Consider the following 27,349-nt stretch of genomic DNA (forward strand, 5'->3'; position numbering starts at 1 on the left):
CAATGGAAGGTGATCGAGGAGTGTGATAGAACCAAGGGATCTGGGAAGACAGATATATAATTCCCTGAAGGTGGCGTCGTGAAGAGAGCTTTTGGTATATTGACATTCATACTGTGTAGAGGAATTGGGATGTTATGTTGAGTTGTACAAGGCATTGGTGAGGTCTTATTTGGAGTATTGTGCAGTTTTGGTCATCTATACTAAGAATGCAGATAAAATTTAGAAGGATATTGGCAGAACTTGAAGATCTAAGTTATATTGTGAGGTTGAATAATTTTTTAAAAACTTTATTCCCTGGAATGTCAAAAAATGAGAGGAAATTTGATTTGGATATACATAGGATAAATGCAAACAGGCTTTTTTCAAACTGAGATTGGGAGAGGCAAGAATAAGAGGACATGGGGTGAGGGTGAAAGATGAAATGTTTAAAGGGATCATTGGGGGAGGGAACCTCATCAAAGGGTGGTGGAAGTGTGGAACAAGCTGACAGCAGAACTGGTTGATGTAGGTTTGATTTCAACATTTAAGAGAAAATTGGTTAGGTACGTGGCTATTGTTCAGGTTGATAGGACAAGACAAAAAAAAGTGCCACATAATGAGTAGATGGGCTGAAGGGCCTGTTTCTGTGCTATAGTGTTCTGAAGAACAGCTTGGAAGGATATGGACCAAATACAGGCAAATGGGACTAGCCCAGATGGCCACATTGACAAGGACCATGTCTGACTCTCAGAAATGGTAAATAGTTGGGCAAGTAGAAATATGAGGTTGTTAAACAGAGTGCCTACTTAGATTCCTTGGTCAAATACCTCTTCCTGTGCAAAATGATTCTATGACTCAGTCTGAAAATCTCTGTAAATGTCCACATTTTTTCTTTTGTTGCAGATGCAATGCTGATGGTTGTAGAGAGATTGGAGGGACCGTTCAACATTGAATCAGTTATGGACCCCATTGATGTGAAGATTTCTGATGCAATCATGGACATGCAGGAAAACAGTATGCAGATCTCTCAAAAGGTGTGAAATTATTTTGGTGCTTCCCACTGTTCTGAGAGTGGATATTTTCAATCATTTTCGGCAAAATAATTGAAAGGTTGAAACTCTTTAGTCCAGCATTCTGTGGTCTGATAACTTTGGGTTCCAGACAGCTTTTGGAAAAAACTTGTGTGATCTGTGGAATGTCTAGACTTAAATATTATCCTTAAAATATTTTTTTGTGGTCTGGATTTTCTGTGGTCTGGCACAAGTCAGTGCCCAAGGCTGTCAGATTAGAAAGTTTCAATTCGCTCATCCAAAATAATTTTTGCTAATCCATTCACACTCTTCCAAAAACAGTAGCGCGGTAACCAAAATTTCACACAGTACACCAGCTCCAGCAAGATTTCCAGCCACTCAAGATGAAACTCTAGCACTACTGCAGACTATTTCCCTTCCCATTCCCTTTCAGTATTTCAGAGATTGCCCACTTTGCCACTCCCTGGTTAACTCTTCCATCCATCTTAAAGCACTCATGCAACCGCATGTGATCCTTTCCTTTCACCTCTTCCCTTCCTACCACCCAGAGATTTAAGTCGTCCTTTGAGATGAAGTAGTGATTCACCTGCACATCTAGTCCGTTCTACTGCATTTGGTTACAGTGGAGAAACCAAACATGGTAGGCTGAATGCGCTGTTGAGCACCTCTGTCAGACTGCAGGAGTGAATGAATTTCTGGTGCCCTTCCATTTTAGTTTTTCATTTCATTTCCACTCTGGCTAATCTGTCTATTGTGTCAGAAATATGAACTGTAATATCCTTGCTCTTTATTTTCTGTGCTTTATCTAATGAGGAAATAATCTTTGAGTCTTATTCAGTACATTATCTCCTGCAGAGCTAAGAGTCAAACTGCATAGAGCAGGCCCTACAGCCCAACTTGTCCATGCTGACCAAGTTGGCATTCTGGGCTATTCCCATTTGCCTGAATTTTGTCTGTATTCTTCTAAGACCTTCTGATCCAATTATCTGTCCAAATATATTTTGAACACCAAAATTGTGTCCATTTATTATACATGCAGTCCCCAGGTTAAAAACAAGTTCCGTTATCTAGATCTGTCTTTAACTCCGAATTTGTATTTAAGTTGGAACAAGTACATACGATCCTTATTTAGTGTCAGTTAGTCAAATGTTTATCTTAGTATATTTTGTTTCTTTGCATGCAAAAAAAACTTAAAGAAACACTTCAAAATACACTACAATGTCTTAAATGTAGAAATACTGTACATAATTGGATGATGATGGAGAGATGGCTACTGTTGGAGAGGATGGACCTGGCCTTGGAGAGTCAGGGTTTGATTTTTGCCACGTGAAACTTGGAGGTGGAATCAGCTGGAGAGAAGCAACTGTTCATTTCTCGCTGCCTTTAACCCAAGGAGGCAGTAAAGAGTCACTAAACCGTTGGTTCACGAGTCGCTTGTAAATCAGATGAAGTAAGAGTACAACAGTTAATATGTTCCAAGCAAGTACAATGTCAAAGCATTATTACAATGCACTTGAATGTAATATGTTTCAGTGCTATAAAAGGGATATATAAAACAGATCTTTATTGGCAATAAGTGAACGTCATTTATTTAAGAAAATATTTATCTAATGTAGTTTACCCCTAACCCTAACTGTAATGCATTGTTCAATGCTCTGGAAACTCGCTGGTCTGCCTCCTAACTCTAACTCCAACCATAATCTCCTCCATACAAACTGGCGTTTTTCAGTGGTTTGGAAACTTGCTGGTCTGCCACATCAGAGCAGAGATGGAAAAAACAGATTCCCATCAGTTTAAGGCAGCGTTCTGCAGGGTAGTGCAGGGAGCCTGATCACAGTGGGGACAACAATAATGTTCAACACAGCCACTTAACTCTCTCTATTCCGCAGCTCAGCGCCCATACAAGCTGGCATTGTTCAGTGGTTTGGAAACTCGCTGGTCTGCCCCTAACCCTAACCTAATGCATTGTCCAGTGGTTAAGAATCTCACTGTCTACCCATAACTCTAACCTAATACATGGTTCAGTGGTTTAGAATCTCGCTGGTCTGCCCCTAAACCCTAACCTAATGCGTCGTTCATTAATTTAGAATCTCGCCGTTCTGCTCCTAAACACTGATGTGGAAACACTGGTTTAACCCGAACCCTAACCCAGGGGATCCCCTCCATACAAACTGGCATTGTTCAGTGGTTTGGAAACTCACTGGTCTACCGCATCAGAGCAGAGACGGAAAAAAACAGATTCCCATCCGTGTAAGGCAGCGTTCTGCAGGGTAGTGCAGGGAGCCTGATCACAGTGGGGACAGCAATAATGTTCAACACAGCCACTTAACTCTCTCTATTCCACAGCTCAATGCCAATATTTCAAATATTTTAAACTAGTGCAGAGGTTCTCAACTATTTTCTCTACACTGGAGGACTATGGGGAGTTCTCTGACTACAAGGTTAATTGGAATAAGAGTGAAATTATACCAATTACTAAGGGGGACTACATTCAATGTCAGGAGAACAGCAATCTAAAGTGGCCACAAAACAGGATCAAATATCTATGAGTTAGAATAGGTAACAAGTTGAATAATTTATATGTTGAATATATCCTCTTGCTTAAGAATTGAGGAGGACTTAAATAGATGGATATCCTGCCAATAATCTTGGTGGGCAGGGTCAATTGTATTAAAATGAATGTGTTGCTGAGGCTTCAGTACCTCTTCCAGACACTGTCCGTGGCATTGCCCCAGGGATTCTTCCAAAATTTGCTCTTATGGGTAAGAACATTCCTATGGAATGTAAAGGTGGCCAGGATCTCTATGGAAAAATTGACCTGGGATTATAATGGACGGATTATAAATGCCAGACTTTTTTTTTAATTTAAATTTTTTATTTTTCGCACTATAAACCATATTGACCAAGATACATACAGACATTTTTCTTCTTAAATATATACAGTGTTGTTTTCTCCCCCTTTTTACCCCTCCCTTCCCCACTCCCTTCCCCATTTATTTAAAGTTCAATCGATAAGATACATTAAACCCGTTAAACAATGTTGTCACTTAATAAAAATAAACAAGAAATTTTACTGAGTCAGTTCTTTTCGTTATCTTCTCCTTCTGTCATTTTAGGTGGTGGAAGTCCACGGTAGGATTTCTCTATTGTGTTTCATGTATGGCTCCTATATTTGTTCGAATATTGTGATGTTATTTCTTAAATTATATGTTATTTTTTCTAATGGAATACATTTATTCATTTCTATGTACCATTGTTGTATTCTCAAGTTGTCTTCTAATTTCCAGGTTGACTTAATACATTTTTTTGCTACAGCTAGGGCTATCATAACAAATCTTTTTTGTGCTCCATCCAAATCGAGTCCAAATTCTTTGTTTCTTATATTACTTAGGAGGAAGATCTCTGGGTTTTTTTGGTATATTGCTTTTTGTGATTTTATTTAATATCTGGTTTAGATCTTCCCAAAATTTTTCCACTTTCTCACATGTTCAAATTGCATGAATTGTGTTTCCCGTTTCTTTTTTACAGCGAATACATCTGTCTGATACTGTTGGGTCCCATTTATTTAACTTTTGGGGTGTGATGTATAGCCTGTGTATCCAGTTATATTGTATCATGCGTAACCTCGTGTTTATTGTATTTCTCATAGTTCCGGAGCATAGCTTTTCCCATGTTTCATTCTTTATCTTTATGTTTAGATCTTGTTCCCATTTTTGTTTGGTTTACTGTTTGTTTCCTCGTTCTCCTTTTCTTGCAGTTTGTTGTACATGTTTGTTACAAACTTTTTAATTATCATTGTGTCTGTAATCACATATTCAAAATTGCTTCCTTCTGGTAACCTCAGACTGTTTCCCAATTTGTCCTTCAAGTAGGTTTTCAATTGGTAGTATGCAAACATTGTATCGTGAGTTATATTATATTTATCCTTCATTTGTTCAAAGGATAATAATTTATTTCCCGAAAAACAATTTTCTATTTTTTTGATCCCTTTTCTCTCCCATTCTCTAAAGGAAAGGTTATCTATTGTGAAAGGGATTAGCTGATTTTGCGTCAATATTAGTTTTGGTAGTTGGTAATTTGTTTTATTTCTTTCTACATGCATCTTCTTCCAAATGTTGAGTAGATGATGCAATACCGGTGAATTCCTACATTGCACCAATTTTTCATCTCTTCCTTGGCTTGGCTTCGCAGACGAAGATTTATGGAGGGGGTAAAAAGTCCACGTCAGCTGCAGGCTCGATTTTGGCTGACAAGTCCGATGCGGGACAGGCAGACACGGTTGCAGCGGTTGCAGGGGAAAATTGGTTGGTTGGGGTTGGGTGTTGGGTTTTTCCTCCTTTGCCTTTTGTCAGTGAGGTGGGCTCTGCGGTCTTCTTCAAAGGAGGTTGCTGCCCGCCAAACTGTGAGGCGCCAAGATGCACGGTTTGAGGCGATATCAGCCCACTGGCGGTGGTCAATGTGGCAGGCACCAAGAGATTTCTTTAGGCAGTCCTTGTACCTTTTCTTTGGTGCACCTCTGTCACGGTGGCCAGTGGAGAGCTCGCCATATAACACGATCTTGGGAAGGCGATGGTCCTCCATTCTGGAGACGTGACCCATCCAGCGCAGCTGGATCTTCAGCAGCGTGGACTCGATGCTGCCGACCTCTGCCATCTCGAGTACTTCGACGTTAGGGATGAAAGCGCTCCAATGAATGTTGAGGATGGAGCGGAGACAACGCTGGTGGAAGCGTTCTAGGAGCCGTAGGTGGTGCCGGTAGAGGACCCATGATTCGGAGCCGAACAGGAGTGTGGGTATGACAACGGCTCTGTATACGCTTATCTTTGTGAGGTTTTTCAGTTGGTTGTTTTTCCAGACTCTTTTGTGTAGTCTTCCAAAGGCGCTATTTGCCTTGGCGAGTCTGTTGTCTATCTCATTGTCGATCCTTGCATCTGATGATATGGTGCAGCCGAGATAGGTAAACTGGTTGACCGTTTTGAGTTTTGTGTGCCCGATGGAGATGTGGGGGGGCTGGTAGTCATGGTGGGGAGCTGGCTGATGGAGGACCTCAGTTTTGTTCAGGCTGACTTCCAGGCCAAACATTTTGGCAGTTTCCGCAAAGCAGGACGTCAAGCGCTGAAGAGCTGGCTCTGAATGGGCAACTAAAGCGGCATCGTCTGCAAAGAGTAGTTCACGGACAAGTTTCTCTTGTGTCTTGGTGTGAGCATGCAGGCGCCTCAGATTGAAGAGACTGCCATCCGTGCGGTACCGGATGTAAACAACGTCTTCATTGTTGGGGTCTTTCATGGCTTGGTTCAGCATCATGCTGAAGAAGATTGAAAAGAGGGTTGGTGCGAGAACACAGCGTATATGTACAGTTATCTTCTCCTCTATTTTATCTAGTTCTAATCTGGTCCAATCTGGTTTTTCCCTTGTTTGATAAAAATTTGATAGGTATCTTAATTGTGTGGCTCTATAATAATTCTTAAAGTTTGATAGTTGTAAGCCTCCTTGTTTGTACCATTCTGTTAATTTATCTAGTGCTATCCTCGGTTTCCCCCCTTTCCATAAGAATTTCCGTATTATTTTCTTTAACTCCTTGAAGAATTTCTCTGTTAGGTGTATTGGTAATGACTGAAATAGGTATTGTATCCTTGGGAAAATGTTCATTTTAATACAGTTTATCCTTCCTATCAGTGTTAGTGGTAAGTCTTTCCAATGCTCTAAGTCGTCTTGTAATTTTTTTCATTAATGGATGGTAATTTAGTTTATATAGATGGCCGAGGTTTTTATTTAGTTGTATACCTAGGTATCGCATTGCTTGTGTTTGCCATCTAAATGCAATTCTTTCTTAAACTTTGTGAAATCCGCATTATTCATTGGCATTGCTTCACTTTTATTTGCGTTGATCTTGTACCCTGATACTTCTCCATATTACTTCAATTTCCTATTTAATTCTTTTATTGATATTTCTGGTTCTGTTAAGTATATTATAACGTCATCTGCAAATAGATTGATTTTATATTCCTTCTCTTTTATTTTTATCCCTTTTATTTTATTTTCTGTTCTTATCAGTTCTACTCGTGGTTCTATAGCTAACGTGAACAGTGAGGGAGATAGTGGACATCCCTGCCTTGTTGATCTGCTTAAGTTAAATTGTTTTGATATATATCCATTTACTGTCACTTTCGCCAATGGCCCCTTATATAATGCTTTAATCCAATTAATATATTTCTCTGGTAGGCTGAATTTTTGTAGTACTTTGAATAAATAATTCCATTCTACTCTGTCAAAGGCCTGCTCTGCATCTAAAGCAACCGCTACTGTTGGAGTTTTATTTCCTTCTACTGCATGAATTAAGTTAATAAATTTATAGATATTGTCTGTTGTTCGTCTTTTTTTAATAAATCCAGTTTGGTCTAGATTTACTATTTTTGGTACATAGTCGGCCAATCTGTTTGCCAATAGTTTAGCTATTATCTTATAATCTGTGTTAAGTAAAGATATTGGTCTATATGACGCTGGTGCAAGTTGATCTTTCCCTGTCTTTGGTATTACTGTAATTATTGCTGTTTTGCATGAATCTGGCATGCTTTGTGTTTTATCAATCTGGTTGATTACTTCCAGAAGGGGAGGAATTAATAAGTCTTTAACTGTTTTATAGAATTCTATTGGGAATCCATCCTCTCCTGGTGTTTTATTGTTTGGTGGTTTTTTTAATATCTCCTGTAATTCTTCTATTTCAAATGGTTTTATTAATTTATTTTGCTCCTCTGTTTGTAATTTCTTTAGTTCAATTTTAGTTAGAAATTCATCTATTTTGTCTTCTTTTCCTTCGTTTTCAGTTTGATATAATTGCTCGTAGAATTCCCTGAAGTTTTCATTGATCTCCATTGGATTATATGTAATTTGTTTGTCCTTTTTCCTTAATGCCAATACCATTCTTTTAGTTTGTTCTGTCTTCAGCTGCCATGCTAGAATTTTGTGCGTTTTTTCTCCTAGCTCATAATATTTCTGTTTTGTCTTCATTATGTTCTTCTCCACCTTATATGTTTCTAGTGTTTCATGTTTATTTTTTTTATCTGCCAATTCTCTTCTTTTAGTGGTATCTTCCTTTATTGCTAATTCTTTTTCTATATTTTTTATTTCCCTTTCCAACTGTTCTGCTTCCCAATTGTAGTCCTTCTTCATCTTAGTTACATAACTTATTATTTGCCCTCTGATGAATTCTTTCATTGTGTCCCATAGTATAAACTTTCACTGATTCCGTATTTATTTCAAAGTGCAGTTTAATTTGTCGTTCAATGAATTCTCTAAAATCCTGTCTTTTAAGTAGCATGGAGTTTAATCTCTATCTATACATTCTTGGTGGGATGTCCTCTAGCTCTATTGCCAATAACAGGGGTGAGTGGTCCGATAATAGTCTAGCTTTATATTCCATTTTCCTAACTCTCCTTTAAATGTGGGCTGATAACAGGAATAGGTCTATCCTTGAGTATGTTTTATGTCTACCCGAATAATATGAATATTCCTTTTCCTTTGGGTGTTGTTTCCTCCATATATCCAAAAGTTGCATTTCTTGCATCGATTTAATTATAAATTTGGTTACTTTGTTCTTTCTGTTAAGTTTTTTTTCCAGTTTTAACCATGTTTGAGTCAAAATTAAGGTTAAAATCCCCTCCTATTAGTATGCTTCCTTGTGTATCTGCTATCTTCAAAAAGATATCTTGCATAAATTTTTGATCTACTTCATTAGGTGAATATATATTGAGTAAATTCCAAAATTCTGAATATATCTGACATTTTATCATTATATATCTCCCTGGTGGATCTATTATTTCCTCTTCTATTTTGATTGGTACATTTTTATTAATTAATATAGCTACTCCTCTGGCTTTTGAATGATATGATGCTGCTGTTACATGTCCTATCCAATCTCTCTTTAATTTCTTGTGTTCCACTTCAGTTAGATGTGTTTCTTGTACGAATGCTATATCAATTTTTTCTTTTTTCAGTAAATTTAACAGTTTCTTCCTTTTGATTTGGTTATGTATTCAATTAATATTTAAAGTCATATAGTTGAACATAGCCATTTCATACTTTGTTTATCTTTTCTTTCCATTTCCTCATCACCACCTTCCCTTCTTATCCATTTCTGCTTTCTTTTTTTGAACACATTATAAGACAACATTTCTAAAACATAAAATATTTTCACTATTCTCATATCTAAAATTCCTTTAACCCCAATAGTCCCTCCCCTTTCTGAGTTGCCCTTTGTCCCTTGTCGGGCAACCACATCTCCCCTCTCCATTTGGATTTGCGAATCCGCTCGCAAGCGTCAACTGATTTCGCAGTGACTGTAATTCTTCCCCACCCTTCCCCCCCAAAAAAAGATTTTAATCTTCATATATAACAAAGGTCACTCTCTTAATTCCCTCCTTACTTCCTTTCTTCCCTTTCTTTCCCTTCTTAGTTCTTACCTATACTCTATTTTTTATATATACACATATATATACATACACACATATACATATACATACATACCTACATACACACATACATATAGTTTGTTGTCATTTTTGTTCTTGTTACATCTTTTCATCTCTCTGTCTGTTTTGTAGTTGTTCTGCAAATTTTCGTGCTTCTTCCGGATCAGAGAATAGTTTGTTTTGCTGCCCTGGAATAACTATTTTAAGTACCGCTAGGTATTTTAACATAAACTTATAACTTTTTTTTCCATAGGGTCGTTTTTGCTGCATTGAACTCCTTTCTCTTCTTCAGGAGTTCAAAACTTATATCTGGATAGAAAAAAAATTTTTGACCCTTATATTCCAGTGGTTTTTTGTCTTCTCTTATTTTTTTCATTGCCTTCTCCAATATATTTTCTTTTGTTGTATATCTTAGGAATTTTACTAGAATCGATCTTGGTTTTTGTTGTGGTTGTGGTTTAGGGGGCTAATGTTCTGTGTGCCCTTTCTATTTCCATTTCTTCCTGTAATTCTGGTCTTCCTAGGACCCTGGGGATCCATTCTTTTATAAATTCTTTTATATTTTTGCCTTCTTCATCTTCCTTAAGGCCCACTATCTTTATATTGTTTCTTCTATTATATTTATCCATTATATCTATCTTCTGAGCTAACAGCTCTTGTGTCTCTAACTTTTTTATCAGATTCTTCTAATTTCTTTTTTAAGTCATCTACTTCCATTTCTATGGCTGTTTCTCGTTCTTCCACCTTGTCTACTCTTTCCTATATCTGTCATGATCATCTCTAATCTATTCACTTTTTCTTCTGTACTTTTTATTCTTCTTTTTATTTCACTGAATTCTTGTGACTGCCATTCTTTTACTGTTTCCATATATTCTTTAAAAAAAATATATCCATGTACTTGCCCTTCCCTTCATCTTCCATTTCTCTGTGTTCTTCCTCCTCTTCTTCTGAGTCCACTCCAGGATCTGTGTCCTTTACCTCTGTCTCTTCTGGTTTTCTTGTTGGGTTGTTTGTTTTATTTTGTTGGGTATTTTTGGTCTTCTTATTTTTATTGGAAGTGTCTTGGTGTTGGTCTTCTTCCTCTGGGTTGGTCATCTGTTGTTTCTTTGATTTCTTATTTTTATTCTCTTCCTTCTTGTTCTCGTTATTTTCTATGTTTTCCTCTTGCTGTTGTGTTGTAGTTGCCTGTTTCAGCTGTGGAAATCGACTCCTCAGCTGGTCCCCCCTCCCGTCAGTGTTATTTTTGTCTTGCGCATCCTCGCACATGCGTGGTTGCGCACTTTTGTTTGGCTCCATGAGCCAGTTTTGTAGTCCCGAGTTCGGAGCTTCGACTGACCTCAGGGAGCGGGGTTCTCTCTCCACGGCGGGCCTCCTCGTACCGGAAAGGCCTTCACCTTCTTCCGACGTCTTTCCTTCTTCTTTTCTTCCCGTTGTTTTTGGTTTTTCTCTCTTCGCTGCCGTTTTCTCCACACTTTTACTTTCACTTTGTTATGGTTTTTATGTTTGTGCCTTTGTTTTTTCTCTATCTTTGTTTAAATGTTCTGGAGAGGGCTGGAGTTCCCCTACCGGCCACTACTCCATCACGTGACTCCTCCATAAATGCCAGACTTCAAGAAATACTATTGGGCAGCCCAGTCAAGATACTTGACTCCTTCATTCTTCGAGGAAGATTTACCATCCCGGGCACAAATTGGCCTGGACATGGTGGGTGAGAAGGTGGCAGAGGACTTTATTTATAAATGGGATACTAAATTGTTATCTGGAAAAGCAGGCAGCCCTATATTAAAACAAATCACTATTTGGAATAGTAAATAAATAAGGTATCAAAGTGGGGCTGTCCCCAAAAACACCCTCGACTTCGAATAGATTAATACCATTAATGATAGGTAACAAGTTCCTGGCATCGGAACGGAATGGAGGACTATTATGAGCAGGGGAAACTTATGTCATTTGAACAACTCAGACATAAGTATGGTTTATCAAACAAGACGTTCCACTGCTACTTTCAGATAGGATCTTTTTTTACAGGACAAATTAGGTCCAACCATGGCCCCGCCAAAATGCAGTGACATAGAGACCATGATTCGAAGGGAGAACACATGGAAGTTCATCTTGGCAATATATTTCCTGCTCCAAGTGGCAGTACCCAAACCAGGCCTTCACAAATCAAAACAGAGGTTGGAGTCGGACTTAGGGATAGTGATTGATGAGTGGTGCTGGTCAGACCAGCATGACTTCAACCATCAACGTGTGGTACAGGCTGGTGCAGTTCAATTTTCTGCAGTAGCTATATCTGACGCTGCAAAAATTGAACAGATCTAAATCAGAATGATCAGATCAATGTTTTAGATGCGGCATTGAGACAGGAACCTTTGTGCACACAACCTGGACATGTACCAAGGTGAGGTCCTTTTGGGTGGAACTAGATCAGAACTAGGTCTGACTGCCGAGACAAATCCACAAAATCCTGACATATGTTACATCCCTTCGTTGTGAATGTCTTTAGTGTCCTGAGTAATTGTGATCGGTTAAGCATTTAGTGTTGAATATGGGGGATGGGGAGAAAGGGAGATAAAAAGGGCTTGAACTCTGCAGAAACTGTATAAAATAGTCAATTGTAAATTGTCAGTGCTATGTTAACATTGATACTGATAATGTTGATAAATGTTCGAGTTCGAGCCTGGAAAATCATAAATAAAATATTGAAAAAAAAAAGATTGTGTTATGGTTAGTGTAGAAAGTTATTGTTGGGATACAGGTGGGAAGAAATGTGGTAAATGGAGTTCAATATAAATAAGTGTGAAGTGATGCATTTTGGAAGATCAAACTTTAAGGTGGAGTACATGGAATGGCAGGATTCTTAGCAGTGCGAAGGAAAAGAGGGATCTTGAGATCCAAGTCCATAGATCCCTCAAGACTGATGCACAAGCTGATAGGATGGTTAAGAATGTGTGTGATGTGCTGGTCTTCATTGATAGATTGATTTCAAAAGCAGTGAGGTAATTTTGCAGCTCTAGTTAGTCCTCATTTAGAGTATTGTGTTCATTTCTGGTCACCTCATTATTGGAAGGATATGAAAGCTTCAGGGGGGGTGCAGATCATATTCACAAATGTTGCCTGGATTGGAGAACACATCTTAAGAAGCAAGGTTGAGTGAGCTGGAGCTTTTCTCTTTGGAGCAATGGAAGATGAGAGGTTACTTAATAGAGGTGTGTAAGATTGAGTTATAAAGTAGAGAGCAAGTACCTTTTTCCCAGGATGAAAATGGCCAAAATCTTCTGGGCATGTGAATGTTCTGCTTTCCTACGGACCTCCACGTATTTGAAATCCAGTTCCACATTTTTAAAATCTACCTCCACATTCTATCAGTACCTTTCCGGTTCACTCTGACTCCCTCTGCTTGTTCCGTGCAGTGTTAGGATCCTGCTCTGCCGACTTTGGCTGCCACGTTTCCTGCAGTATAGCAGCGGCAGCGCATCCCCATCCGCTGCCCCGCGGTTCAAAGCGTTTGTGACCTGTTGCACTTGCATGCCGTTTATGCCAGCATGCAATTTTTTACTTGTATATTGAAAACAACGTATGAAGAAATGATTGGGAAAGATTAATTGCTTTTAGCTGAAGAAAAACCTCGAGTTTCAGTACAAATAAATGGTTATGGATTGGTCAGGGCTCTGCCTGGGGATTGAGGCCAGGTTGGGCAGGGGCTCTGCCTGGGGATTAAGGACAGGTTGGGTAGGGGCTCTGCCTGGGGATTGAGGACAGGTTGGGTAGGGGCGCTGCCTGGGGATTGAGGACAGGTTGGGTAGGGGCGCTGCCTGGGGATTGAGGACAGGTTGGGTAGGGGTGCTGCCTGGGGATTGAGGACAGGTTGGGTAGGGGCTCCGCCTGGGGATTAAGGTCAGGTTGTGTAGGGGCTCTTCCTGGGCATTGGGTGCAGATTGGTCAGGGCTCTGCCTGGAGATTGTGTGCAGGTTGGGCAGGGCTCTGCCTGGGGATTGTGGACAGGTTGGGCAGGGCTCTGCCTGGGGATTGAGGACAAGTTGAGTAGGGGTGCTACCTGGAGAATGAGGACAGGTTTCGTAGGGGCTCTGCCTGGGGATTGGGTGCAGATTGGGTAGGGGGGCTGCCTGGGGATTGAGGACAGGTTGTGTAGGGGCTCTTCCTGGGCATTGGGTGCAGATTGGTCAGGGCTCTGACTGGAGATTGTGTGCAGGTTGGGCAGGGCTCTGCCTGGGGATTGTGGACAGGTTGGGCAGGGCTCTGCCTGGGGATTGAGGACAAGTTGAATAGGGATGCTACCTGGAGAATGAGGACAGGTTTCGTAGGGGCTCTGCCTGGGGATTGGGTGCAGATTGGGTAGGGGCGCTGCCCGAGGATTGCATGCTGATTGGGCAGGGCTCTGCCTGGGGATTGAGGACAGGTTGGGTAGGGGCTCTGCCTGGGGATTGGATGCAGATTGGGCAGGCCCTGCCTTGGGATTGAGGACAGGTTGGGTATGGGCTCTGCCTGGGGATTGAGGACAGGTTGGGGACGTTGCTGCCTGGGAATTGAGGACAGGTTGGGCAGGGCTCTGCCTGGGGATTGACGACAGGTTTGGTAGGGGTGCTGCCTGGGGATATTGGGCAGGGCTCTGCCTGGGGATTGAGGACAGGTTGGGCAGGGGCTCTGCCTGGGGATTGAGGACAGGTTGGGCAGGTGCTCTGCCTGGGGATTGAGGACAGGTTGGGGACGTTGCTGCCTGGGAATTGAGGACAGGTTGGGCAGGGCTCTGCCTGGGGATTGACGACAGGTTTGGTAGGGGTGCTGCCTGGGGATATTGGGCAGGGCTCTGCCTGGGGATTGAGGACAGGTTGGGCAGGGGCTCTGCCTGGGGATTGAGGACAGGTTGGGCAGGTGCTCTGCCTGGGGATTGTGGACAGGTTGGGCAGGGCTCTGCCTGGGGATTGAGGACAAGTTGAGTAGGGGTGCTACCTGGAGAATGAGGACAGGTTTCGTAGGGGCTCTGCCTGGGGATTGGGTGCAGATTGGGTAGGGGTGCTGCCTGGGGATTGAGGACAGGTTGTGTAGGGGCTCTTCCTGGGCATTGGGTGCAGATTGGTCAGGGCTCTGACTGGAGATTGTGTGCAGGTTGGGCAGGGCTCTGCCTGGGGATTGTGAACAGGTTGAGCAGGGCTCTGCCTGGGGATTGAGGACAAGTTGAATAGGGGTGCTACCTGGAGAATGAGGACAGGTTTCGTAGAGGCTCTGTCTGGGGATTGGGTGCAGATTGGGTAGGGGCGCTGCCCGAGGATTGCATGCTGATTGGGCAGGGCTCTGCCTGGGGATTGAGGACAGGTTGGGTAGGGGCTCTGCCTGGGGATTGGATGCAGATTGGGCAGGCCCTGCCTGGGGATTGAGGACAGGTTGGGTATGGGCTCTGCCTGGGTATTGAGGACAGGTTGGGGACGTTGCTGCCTGGGAATTGAGGACAGGTTGGGCAGGGCTCTGCCTGGGGATTGACGACAGGTTTGGTAGGGGTGCTGCCTGGGGATATTGGGCAGGGCTCTGCCTGGGGATTGAGGACAGGTTGGGCAGGGGCTCTGCCTGGGGATTGAGGACAGGTTGGGCAGGTGCTCTGCCTGGGGATTGAGGACAGGTTGGGGACGTTGCTGCCTGGGAATTGAGGACAGGTTGGGCAGGGCTCTGCCTGGGGATTGAGGACAGCTTGGGTAGGGGCTCTGCCTGGGGATTGACGACAGGTTTGGTAGGGGTGCTGCCTGGGGATATTGGGCAGGGCTCTGCCTGGGGATTGAGGACAGGTTGGGCAGGGGCTCTGCCTAGGGATTGAGGACAGGTTGGGCAGGTGCTCTGCCTGGGGATTGAGGACAGGTGGGCAGAGGCTCTGCCTGGGGATTGGGTGCAGGGTAGTAGTTACTACTTGGGGATTGGATGCAAGTTGGGCAGGGGCACTGCTTGGCATGCTGGGTGCTAGTACTGCTCTGGGTCAGGAGAACAAAACACTTTGGTTTGAGCATAGATCAAGCAGATACTGCCTGGTGATCTGGAAGGGGCTTGGAGTCTTGGTACAGATGGTAGAGTCTGTCTGATATACAAATAATTGATTTTGTTTAAAATGACTAGTTTTTTAATGGCTTGAAACTAGTAATTTTGTGTACATTTTCAAAAATGTTCAAAATGGGCACTGCCCCCCAAACCGCCCCCCCCCTCCCCCCCGCAAGGGGCGCTGTGCCCCCGACTCCTGCTGTATGCCTCACACAAGTGCTCGGCTCTTTTCCACTCTTTTTTTAACCTCATTCACATGCCTGATGTTGTGATCTCTGCCTCATTTTGGGACCTGCAAAGTTCACCTTAGAAACTAGTAATATATTCTCTGCAGTGGACAGTTGACGAAAGAAACACCCCAGGCATTGCAGGATAGCAGAAAGGGAATTTTGGGCTGGAAACCATTCAGATTCGGCTGGCATTAGATTTCCTGCTGACCATGGAGTTACCTGTCCTCTTATTGGTACAAAATGTATTTCTGATTCTTCTGAAATATCATGGATTTGACTGCCCACATCCAGAAGAGGCTGACTAGGTTAGAAAAATTGGACAAACCCCTTCTTCCTCCCTTTTTCTGGCTTTGATTTGGAGGTTGAGGGGCCTTAATCAATTGATTGATTTCCCCTTCATACAATGTTTGTACTTAAGTTCTGCAAAACAACAAATTTATGATATGTTCATGACAATAAATTCTGATCCCGAAAACGAGATCCTGATGTAATGACAAAAAGGGCAATGATCTCTATAATGATGTAACCACCCAACTGGTTTGAACACAAGGCATATTCATAGCTGAGGGCAAATGTAATGTAGTTCTGCATTCAAACAGATGATAAACACACAAAAAATCCACAATTTAAGATGCAGGGTAACTAATTAAAGATAGTAATAAACTAGACAGTTCAATCAGTTCATTCTTGGGGTTCTCCACATCACTGATTCCACTGTTCAGTGATGAAGCAGATTTAACGTTCGATCATGGACCCAAGTACAACTTCCTTGACCCTTCATGGTATTATGTGTGGTGAGTAGCACTTGGTACAGACCTTCCCACTGGGAGTTGAGGCAGTTTGACCTTTTGTAGGACTTCACAAATACTCTGTTTTGTAGTTGGCAGGTAATGACACCTTATAGTTGGAGTGATCTTCTGAACTTCAGTTAGCTGTGTGAGTTTGAGGTACTGCCACACAATACTGCAACATGTTTTCACTCATGATGTGGATGTCCATCATTAGTGAATGGGATGTTTCAACACTATCTTGTCATGTGGTTCGGAGTACAGCGATTTGCCATGAAGCCCATTGTAATCTGATTACAGGTGAATCGAACAAATAAGGTTCCACCTTGCCAATAAGTCTTCTCAGGAATTCCAAACCTAAGAATATATTCTTGCAATGAAAGCTGAGCAGCAGTCACAAAAACAACATTGGTTCTATGCATTGGACCCATCAAGAAAACAGACATAATAAGGCCTTCAAAGGTGAAATTGAGAGAGTACCAATACACAGGTTATAAGAATTAAAGTCATAAGGAACCTTGGTTTTCGAGGGATATTGGGGATCTGGTTAAGGAGCAAGTGAGGTACTTGAGGAGAATCAAAAATGAAGGCAAAAACTAGATAAATCAGGAGGGCTAAAAGAAGACATGAGGTTGCTTTGACAGACAAGCTGAATGAAAATCCTCAGGGCTTATACAGGCATATTAAGAGCAAGGGACAAATTGGTCCCCTTGAAGACCAGAGTGGTTGTCTATATAATGGGGGATGGGGGAGATCTTAACTGGGTTTTTGCATCTGTATTTACTCAGGAAACTGGCACAGCTTGAGGAAGTGAGGCAAACAAGCCGTGAGGTTAAAGATGAGGAGGTGCTAACTGTACAAGGTGGAAAAAAAAATCCCAGATCATTGATATACATTAGAACTCCAATTTTCCAAAATCTGATTCTCTGAAATCCTCATTTATCTGAAATTTTTTGGAGCCAAACTGACTGGGGCTGTTGGGCCCCCGGCGCCAGCAGCAGCGGACCTCTGGCGCCCAGCAGCGGACCTCTGGCCTCTGGCGCCGGCAGCAGCGGATCTCTGGCTCCCAGCACCAGTGGGGATCTCAAGCTCCCAGGCAGGAGTAGGACCCTCGGGCTCCCAGCACGAGTGGGGAAGTGGATTTTTTTGGTGAGAACTAAAGTTTATTTTAATATTTAAAAAGTGTTCCCTTGTTTGTTGTTGTTTAAACACTGTTGCAAGTAATTTGCTGTTGCTACTGGGCTGTTTTTAAAAAATGATCGGTTCTCTGAAAAAAATTTATCCAAAATGGTCCTGGTCCCGATCATTTTGTATAATTGGAGTTGAACTGTATATGAAAACAACAATGATCCTAGCACCAATCCTTGAGGCACACCACTAGTCACAGGTCTCCAGTTAGCGAGGCAATCTTCCACTACTACTCTCTGGTTTTTACTGTATAGCCAATGCCGATACCAATTTACTACTACCATGAATACTGACTGAATGAACCTTCCTGACTAATCTCCTCTGTGGGATTTGTCCAAGGTCTTAATAAAGTCTATGTGGACAACATCCACAGCCTTTTCTTCATCAATTTTCTTGATAACCTCCTTAAAAAACCCTATAAAATTGGCTAAACATGACCTACCCTTCACAAAGCCATGTTGACTGTCCCTAATCTGCCACTCACTATCCAAATACTTGTTTATTCAATATTTCAGAACATCTTCCAATAGCTTACTAACTACTGATGTCATGCTCGGAGATCGGTGCTTGGACCATTATTGTTTGTCATCTATATCAATGATCTAGATGATAATGTGGTAAATTGGATCAGCAAGTTTTCAGATGACACAAAGATTGGCAGCGTAGTGGACAGAGTGGAAGTCTTTCAAAGCTTGCAGTGGGATGTGGACCAGCTGGAAAAATGGGATACAAAATGCAGGTGGAATTTAACGCAGTCAAATGTGAGATGTTGCACTTTGGAAGGACAAGTCAAAGTTGGACATGCACAGTAAATGGTAGGGCACGGAGAAGTGCAGTAGAACGGAGGGATCTAGGAATGCAGATACATAATTCCCTGAAAATGGTATCACAGGAAGAGAGAGTTTTAAAGACAGCTCGAACATAGACCATTACAACACAGCTCAGGGTCTTCAGTCCACGATATTGTGCTTGCTGATGTAAACCAATTACAATTTTCCTGACATCACACCCATAACCCAGTATTTATCTTGCATTCATCCAACCTATCTATTTTGAATGTCCTGATTCTACCAATCTCCACCACCACTACCTTTTAGCACGTTGGGCTTCATAAATTAAAGGATTGAGTATCGGAGTTGGGATGTGATAAGACATTGGTGAGGCCAAATTTGAAGTACAGTCATGCATCACTTAACGTCCACGGTAGTCTGTGAAATAGGATGTTATGCAACTTGGACGTTGTGCGAACTCCATATTATATACTTAGCAAAGCTATACGGGATACTTTAGTGTACCTGTATTGATTAGCCATGATACTATACATATATAGTACTATATTTCAGCTAAGATATCTGGCTTTGATTCTGGTCCTTGGCTTTGGACAGTCGCAGTTCAGTCCTTTCCTTCCGAAGTCAGGTTGTGTATAATTTGTGCCCCAGGACTTTAATCTCCATTATCAGACATTGATTTTCTTTTCCGCATTTACCGCCTCACCAAGCAGGTTTATGTTCAGCTTCATGTTCACACGTACGGCAATTCCTATGACTGATGTTCTGATCGCGCTTTTCCCGCCACCGCCGCACAGAACCACATGGTTTGGCAGTCCTGCTTGAACATGCCAACCAGCCAGCTTTAGTGGCCTGTTCTGCCCATATATCTCAAAGCCTCCCCTTTCCATGTCCTGTCTAAGTGCCTTTTGAACCAGACATTTGACCAAGATTCTGGCACTTATTGTGGCTGTTCATTGCAATACATCCACTATGACAGTACGTTTCCAATTATCCAAACTGCTTGGGACCGGACATTTTTCGGTTAACTGCATTTTTCGAATAACTAAATATTGGCTTTAAGCAGCCAGTAGCATCAGCAGAATTCTTGAATCGGCCGTCCCCGATCCTACCCAAGGTCCCCGCTCCTGCCACTGTCGCCGATCCCTGACACTTCCCCACTGCCATCGCTGATTCTGCCTGGGAGCCCGAGGTCCCCGCTCCTGCCATCATCACCAATCCCCAACACCTCCTACTGCTGTCGTCGATCCTGCCCAGGAGCCCAAGATCCACGCTCCTGCTGTTATTGCCAATCCCTAACACCTCCCCACCGCTGTCGCTGATCCTGCCCGGGAGCCTGAGATCCCTGTTCTTGGTGCCGTCGCCAATCCCTGACACCTCCCACTGCTGTTGTTGATCCTGCCCAGGAGCCCAAGTTCCCTGCTGTTGCCTAGGAGGCCACTCTCCTTGATAACACCGGGACAGGAATACTAAGTATATTAAGAGGGGGAAGAATAAATGGAAAGAGAGAGGGAGGGAGTTACCGAAAACGAGGACAATCTCCCCATGAGCTGCCCGACCCGTCGACTTCCTCCATTCACTCACTGATGGCTCGAGATACCAGCCTGCTTCTCTGAGCTGGCATCCAGCCACTCAGTGTCTGTCTTCCTGGTTGGTTCTGAGCTCTGTTGTTACCAAACTGATGTTAACAGCGCGTCAGAGCCCCACATGAGCACATCGGGTGAATTTTTTTTCATCTTATGACATCATGTTGCTGCTGAGAAAAAGTTTGGATTACGGAAATTTTCGGATAATCAGAAACATACTGAATGCAGCCCGAAGTTGCCCAAGCGGACATTATGCAGCACATGACTGTACAGGTACTCCCCAACATACATCTGTGTTCAGTTCTTGCTGACCCGTTGTAGTTCGGAATTGCCCTGTATTCCAGCGATAGTATGTCATATATAACATGGCAGCCACCAAGGCCAGCTCTGGCGAGAGGTTGGCCACCAAGGCCAGCTCTCATGAGAGGCATTATTTTCCACAGATGGGCCCAATTTTCACTGTAAATGCGCAAGTTTTGTATTTTTTTCCATTTTGGTCCTCTTGTAATGATGTGCTTTGACGGACCCAACACCATTTTTTTAAAATGGTGATTTGGCATATTGCTGTCAATGGAGAGGGAGAGAGAGATTTGGGGTGGTGGGGGGGGGGGAAGAGGGAGCAATGGTAATCTGTGCATGCGTTCCAAATCACACTGTAGGTTGCAAAGTGCCACCTGAGACTCCTGGCAGCTGCGGGGATGTCAGCCTCAGGGACAAGGGAGAATACTATCTATACAGTAGATTTTATTTAAATTCTTTATGTGCAGATGGATGTCAAGTCGCAAAGGTCGTAAGTTGGGGAGGACCTGTAATGTGTGTAGCTTTAGTTGCCTAACTTACAGGAAAGATATCAATATGATTGAAAGAGTGCAGAGAAGATTTAAGTCAATGTTGCTGAGACTTGAGGGCTCTGCATTGCAGGGAAAGGTTAAAGAGGTTAGGGCTTTATTCCCGAGAGCGTTAGAGAGTGAGGGGAGATTCAGAATCAGAATTTATTGCCATGATGTGTCATGAAATTTGAAGTTTTGCAACTGCATCACAGGTGCAAAAATTGGATCCAAAATTATGTGGGGCATCAATATAGTAAATGCAAGTCAGCTTTTTCCACTGAGCTAAGGTGATACAAGAACTAGAGGACATGGGGTAAGGGTGAAAGGTGAAATGTTTAAAGGTAACATGAGGGGGAACTTCTTCATGCAGAGTGGTGAGTGTGGAATAAGCTGGCAGCTGAAATGGTGAATGTGTTTGATTTTGACATCTCAGAAAAATTTGATAGGTACATGGATGGAAAGGGGTATGGTGCTAGTCCAAGTCAATGGGACTCAGCAAAACAATATTTTTTGACACAGATCAGATGGGCCAAAGGGTCTGTTTATCTGCCTCTGCGTTCTATGATTCTATCTTGCCATAAGGGCACAAAAGAGGTGCCATTATCCCAGCGCCCCCATCCATAAGAGAAACAAAAGCAAAAGACAATCCCTTCAAAGATACCAAGAGTCTTTGCATTCTCCTCCTGCGCTCCTGAAATCTCTGCATCTACACAGCCTCCAGTCCGTTCCATCAGTGATCCTGAGCTCCCAGTTTCGAGCCTTTAATCTAATCTGGAAGCTGTCAGTGCCCGAGGCCTTTCGGGTACCTTCTTGCCACTGATTCTGTCATGACTCCCAGTCGCAATACCTGGTTCCCACAAGCCTGAAGTCTGTAAGAATCCATAATTCCCTGAGCCCCTACTGTATCTGGTCCGCAGGGGTGTCCTAAAGCAAACTGAAGTTTAAATCGGACCTCTTTTACGGTCCAATTCCTGGAGTATCACTCTTGTCTGTTTCAGTGAACTTCTTTAGTCTTTAATTTTACAACACGCACAAGCCACAAAGTTCAGATTGTCTGGATCAGTATAAACATTGATTTGCTTCAGAGATCGAAAATCTTTCAAGTGTTTGCATTAATCCTGTACAACATTTTACTATTCAGACATCATTGCCCTTCTTTATCCAGTAGGTAAACTTTTTAAATCATGGAATCCAGTTCAAAGGTAGGAATACCACATTGAAATGACACTGTTTACAAATGATGTAATAGATTACTAATTTTAATTACTACAGGCATTTCAAGGCTGTGGAAAACCCAAGACCCTGTCCGTAAGCCGTTTGACTCGATCTGTATCAGATGGGTTTAATCCGAGATTTAGACCCTATCGTCCCGAGGAGCGTCCTACAACAGCAGCTGGCACAAGCCTTGACAGACTGGTAAGTGACTAAAAATTGATTGAATGCCATTGAACTTGCCCTAAACAAGTGGTACTGTGACTGATGAACAAGTCCTTCCCACAGTTTTATTTTGAGTTCAATGTGGTGAAGTGCCAGTTGATGAAGTCGACAAAGACGGTGTGGTCCAACAATAATCATGGCTTTTATTAGCAAAAACTCATAGTATAATAATGAAAGACAATAGATGCATATACAGTTATATCCAAGGGGAGTGTCCTTAACAATAGAGATAATGCACAGCCAATGTTAGTACAGCAAGGCTCGCCGGGGGGGGGGGGGGGGCAGACAGGCAGCTCGGCAGACGTTCACCACATGTGGCTATCACAAAAAACTGCTGTCCCTGAAATAATCATTTGGGTGGAGTGAAAAATTGGGGAGAAAAGAACTGAAATTACTCATTCAACTTCACTGACTGTTCCCGCCACTTAACAGTTAGATCAGCCATGATCTTATGTAATGTCAGATCAAGCTTCAAGAACCAAGTGGACTATACACCTTGTCTATATCCCTCAACTTTTGCTGCATCTCAAAGATCTCCCCTTGTGTTGGAAAAATGTCACAGACTATCCAGTCTCTAGAACTCAAGCCGCCCAATTCCTGTAGCATCCTCATGAATGATATTTCCACACTTGTGAGCTTAATGTTATCACTTCTTCAGCAGGTGATCAGAACTGCATGCAGTAATACAAGTGTGGCCTTGTCAACATCTTGTCCAGCTGCAATTTGACATCCAAATTCCTGTAGTCATTACCCTGATAGATTAAAAACAAGCATGCCAAATGCCCTTTTCACTACCTTGTCTAGCTGAGTTGAAGCATTTAGGGAATTATGCACCTGAATGACAACAGAAGACAAGAAGACTGGAGCGTTTTCTCCAGATACAAGGAGACAGAGGTTAAGTTTGATTGAGTGGTAAATAATTGAGAGGGATGGATTGCATAAATAAAAATGATCATTAATTTAGGAGCGTGTGACCCTGGGAGCTCCCAGTGGCTAACCATTTCAAATCCATGCCCCATTTCTTAGAAGAATCAGGCAAGAATTTATAGAGGTATACAAAATTATGGGTATACACAGAGTAAATGCAAGTAGGCTTTTCCCACTGAAGTTAGGTGATGTTTAAAAAAAAAGAGGGTGAGGTTTAAGGGTGAAAGGAGAGAAGTTTGATAGGAACATTAAGGGGAACTTCTTCACGCAGAGAGATGGGAGAGTGGAATGAGCTGTCAGCTGAATTGGTAAATGCAAGCTCAATAATGTGCTGGCTTCATGAGCAAGTGCATTGAGAATGTCACAGAGATCAGATGCTACACAACCAGGGCTAACCAGAAACCATGGTTGAATGCAGAGGTCCGTGCACTTCTCAGAGCTTGTGATGCTGCCTTCAAGACTGGAGACAAGATGGCACTAAGATCAGCCAGGACTGAACTCTCCCATGCTAAGCGTGTGTACGCACAGAAGGTCCATAGCGAGCTATGCGACAATGGTGATGAGAGGCGCATGTGGCAAGGGATCGACATATAACATTATAGTGCAGTACAGGCCCTTCCACCCACGACGTTGAGCCAACCCATATATACCTACTAAAACAAACTAAACCCTTACTACCATGTAACTCTCTAGATTTCTTTCATCCTTGTGCCTGTCTAACAGTCTCTTAAATCCACCTAATGATCCAGCCTCCACCACTATCCCCGGCAATGCATTCCAATTCCAGGCACCCACAATTCTCTGTGTTTAAAAAGAAAACCAACCCCTGATGTCTCCCCTAAACTTTCCTCCCTTCACTTTGCACAGATGTCCTCTGGTGTTTGTGACTCCCACTCTGGGAGAAGGTGCTGACGGTCTCTCTCGTGAGAATGACAAATGTGGTCCCCTTTAAAAAAAATGGTAATAGGAAAAATCCTGGGAATTATAGTCCAGTGAGTCTTAATGCCAGTGGTGTGCAAACTATTGGAGAGAGTTTCATGGACATGTTTTATGAACATTTGGAGAAGTACAGTCTCCTCAGAAATAGTCAGCATGCTTTGTGAGGGGGATTATAGAGGATAAATATTATGTATCTACCTGATTTTGATTGTATGATTTATTTTGATCAATACATAATTTTTTATTTAAAAAAGGCCTGGCTTTGTGAGGGGAAAGGTTGTGCCTCACAAGCCTAATTGAGTTCTTCAAGGAGGTTACAAAAGAAAGTGATAAAGGGAGGGCAGTAGATGTGGTGAGCATGGATTTTAGAAAGTAATTTGACAAGGCACCCCATGAGACTTGTTCAGAAAGTCATGAGGCATGGATCCATGGAACCGTGGGTGTGTGGATTCAGAATTAGCTCGCCTGTAGAAAGCAGAGTAGTTGTGGACAGAAAGTACTTTGCATGGAGGCCAGTGACTAGTGGAATTCCGCAGGGATCTGTTCTGGGACCCCTGCTCTTTATGAGACTGAGGCGGAAGAGGCTTCTGGCCAGCATCCTGTCAATCTTCAACAGGAGCACTGTCGAGAGCTGCATCAGAGCGGAGGCCAATCCACAGAACCACAAGAGTGGCAAAGAGGATCACTGGGGTCTCCCGCTCCCTCTCCCCTTCCCCAAATGGTGCGATTTACTGGGATCATTGTCTAAAAGGGCTTACAAAATCAGTTAGGACTGTAATGAGCCCAGAGGATCCCAAAACTCAGCAGCAGTAGAAATTCCCCAAGACAAATGGTTACTTAAACAATTATCTTTAAACATGAAAACAGAATCACACTTTAACTTATTACTAATAACATAACCCCCTTCTAATTCTAAGTGTATGTAATGTGTGTTACCAGTTCAGAAAAGTTCTTTGATTCACAGTCCAATCTCACTTCTCATTCCTCTAAGTTCACTTTTTGCAGGCAATTCTTATACTGTGCACAGAATTTAACATTAATGAAGTTCACCAGGCTTTGGTGCTTGAAAGGTAAACAGTTATTGCTTAGGAAGGTTCTTGCCGGTTTTCAGAAAGAGATTTGTTGCTCGTTGGACACCCAAAACTGATTCCTTCTGATCAGCCATTTCAGAGTTTGTTTTTGTTTCCCTGATTTCAAGTGAAGCATTATGCAGCCAGCCATCTCCTCTTGTATGGACCACAAGGGCTTTGACCAGGCTGAACTAAGAATTCACAACCCATCTTCAAAATGGGGTTTTCCACAAGTTTGCCAGCTTGTCCTGTTCCAGTCCCAGCTGCTGCTGAACTGTAGAATTGAATTCTCTCTCTCTCTCTCTCTCTCTGAGAAAAGCCACATGACCCTCTTAGAACAGCAAACTGCACTCAAACTGTGGCACTGGACCCAATCTTCTGAGTCCGTTCATCTGTGGCTTTCCAAAACAATAATCCATTTGTCCACATCATGTACAGTTAACACCTACTTGTGAAGTCCTTATAGGCATTCTTCAAAGTTTTTGCAAAGTCACCCAGAGCCTGAACTGTCTGGCTTGAGCAGAGCTCTGGCATTTCAAATGAGATCTGTTTTGAAGTGTTTCTATTTGACCTACACTAAAACCCCCACACAATTGATCTCCTTTTAAAACATATCTATATACAATATATACAATATCGAGTCCACGCTGCTGAAGATCCAGCTGCGCTGGATGGGTCACGTCTCCAGAATGGAGGACCATCGCCTTCCCAAGATCGTGTTATATGGCGAGCTCTCCACTGGCCACCGTGACAGAGGTGCACCAAAGAAAAGGTACAAGGACTGCCTAAAGAAATCTCTTGGTGCCTGCCACATTGACCACCGCCAGTGGGCTGATAACGCCTCAAACCGTGCATCTTTGCGCCTCACAGTTTGGCGGGCAGCAACCTCCTTTGAAGAAGACCGCAGAGCCCACCTCACTGACAAAAGACAAAGGAGGAAAAACCCAACACCCAACCCCAACCAACCAATTTTCCCCTGCAACCGCTGCAACCGTGTCTGCCTGTCCCGCATCGGACTTGTCAGCCACAAACGAGCCTGCAGCTGACGTGGACTTTTTACCCCCTCCATAAATCTTCGTCCGCGAAGCCAAGCCAAAGATATACAATATAAAATATAACATAATCTGTCACAGGACCCTTTCCATCCCATATATCTTTCAGCTTCTCACATAGGGAAAGAGATACAGGAGTATCAGAGCCAGAACCATCAGGCTGATAAACAGCTTCTTCCCACGGGCAGTGAGAATGCTGAACGACTGATGAACTGCTCACAAAATCCTCCTGGACTCAACTATTTATTTTAGTATTTGTATATACATTCTGTTCATATGTTTCATTTGTCTGTAAGTGTGTTTGCACTGTTCTGCATCGTGATCCAGAGAACGCTGTTTCGTCGGGTTATACTTATGCAATCAGATGATAAATAAGCAAACAAATTTTTGATATCTAAGAAAAATTTTGACAGGTACATGTATAGGAGAGCTACAAAGGGATATCGTCCAGGTGCAGGCCAGTAGGACCAGGCAGAAAAATAGTCCAGTACATGCGAGAGTGGCCAAAGGGTCTTTTTCAAGCTGAAGTGCTCTATGCTTAATTTGCAAAATGACTGGCAATGATTGGGGAATAAAATCACTGCTTGATGGTGGTTGAGTCAGAAACCCTTGGGGTGTTAGATCATTTAATTAGTATCTGGAATGTCTTGCATTTACATTTGAAAAGGCTTTGAAAGATCTGCTCCCATGAAACACTGTTTAATTTAATTCATTTGTTAGAAATACAATACAACTCTGATAACCCAAAATGATTGGGACTGGGCCTATGTCGGAAAAACGTTTTTTTTTTGGATAACTGTCCGCTTTTTTAAAAAAACAGCCCAATAACAACAGCAAATCACTTGTAACAGTATTTAAACAACAAGGGAAGGCTTTTTAAGCATTAAGATGTTTAATTCTCATCCAAAAAAGCCGCCGATCACTAATACTTCCCCACCGAGGCCCCGCTGCTGCCGAGACTGCTCTCCTTGACGCTAGGACAAGGGATTCTTCC

General features: G+C 42.6%; 1 protein-coding gene across 2 annotated transcripts in view; it reads left to right on the forward strand.

The window, feature by feature from the left end:
- LOC138740652 (glypican-4-like) overlaps positions 1-27,349 on the forward strand; it is a 141,229-nt gene that overhangs the window by 100,674 nt on the left and 13,206 nt on the right. For both annotated transcript variants that reach the window (XM_069893604.1, XM_069893606.1), the window contains 2 exons: positions 883-1,013; positions 22,203-22,346. In XM_069893604.1, the coding sequence (XP_069749705.1) occupies positions 883-1,013; positions 22,203-22,346 (275 nt within the window). The remainder of the gene's footprint in view (positions 1-882; positions 1,014-22,202; positions 22,347-27,349) is intronic.

This window comes from Narcine bancroftii, chromosome 8, assembly GCF_036971445.1.
Source record: "Narcine bancroftii isolate sNarBan1 chromosome 8, sNarBan1.hap1, whole genome shotgun sequence".
Lineage (NCBI taxonomy): Eukaryota > Metazoa > Chordata > Chondrichthyes > Torpediniformes > Narcinidae > Narcine > Narcine bancroftii.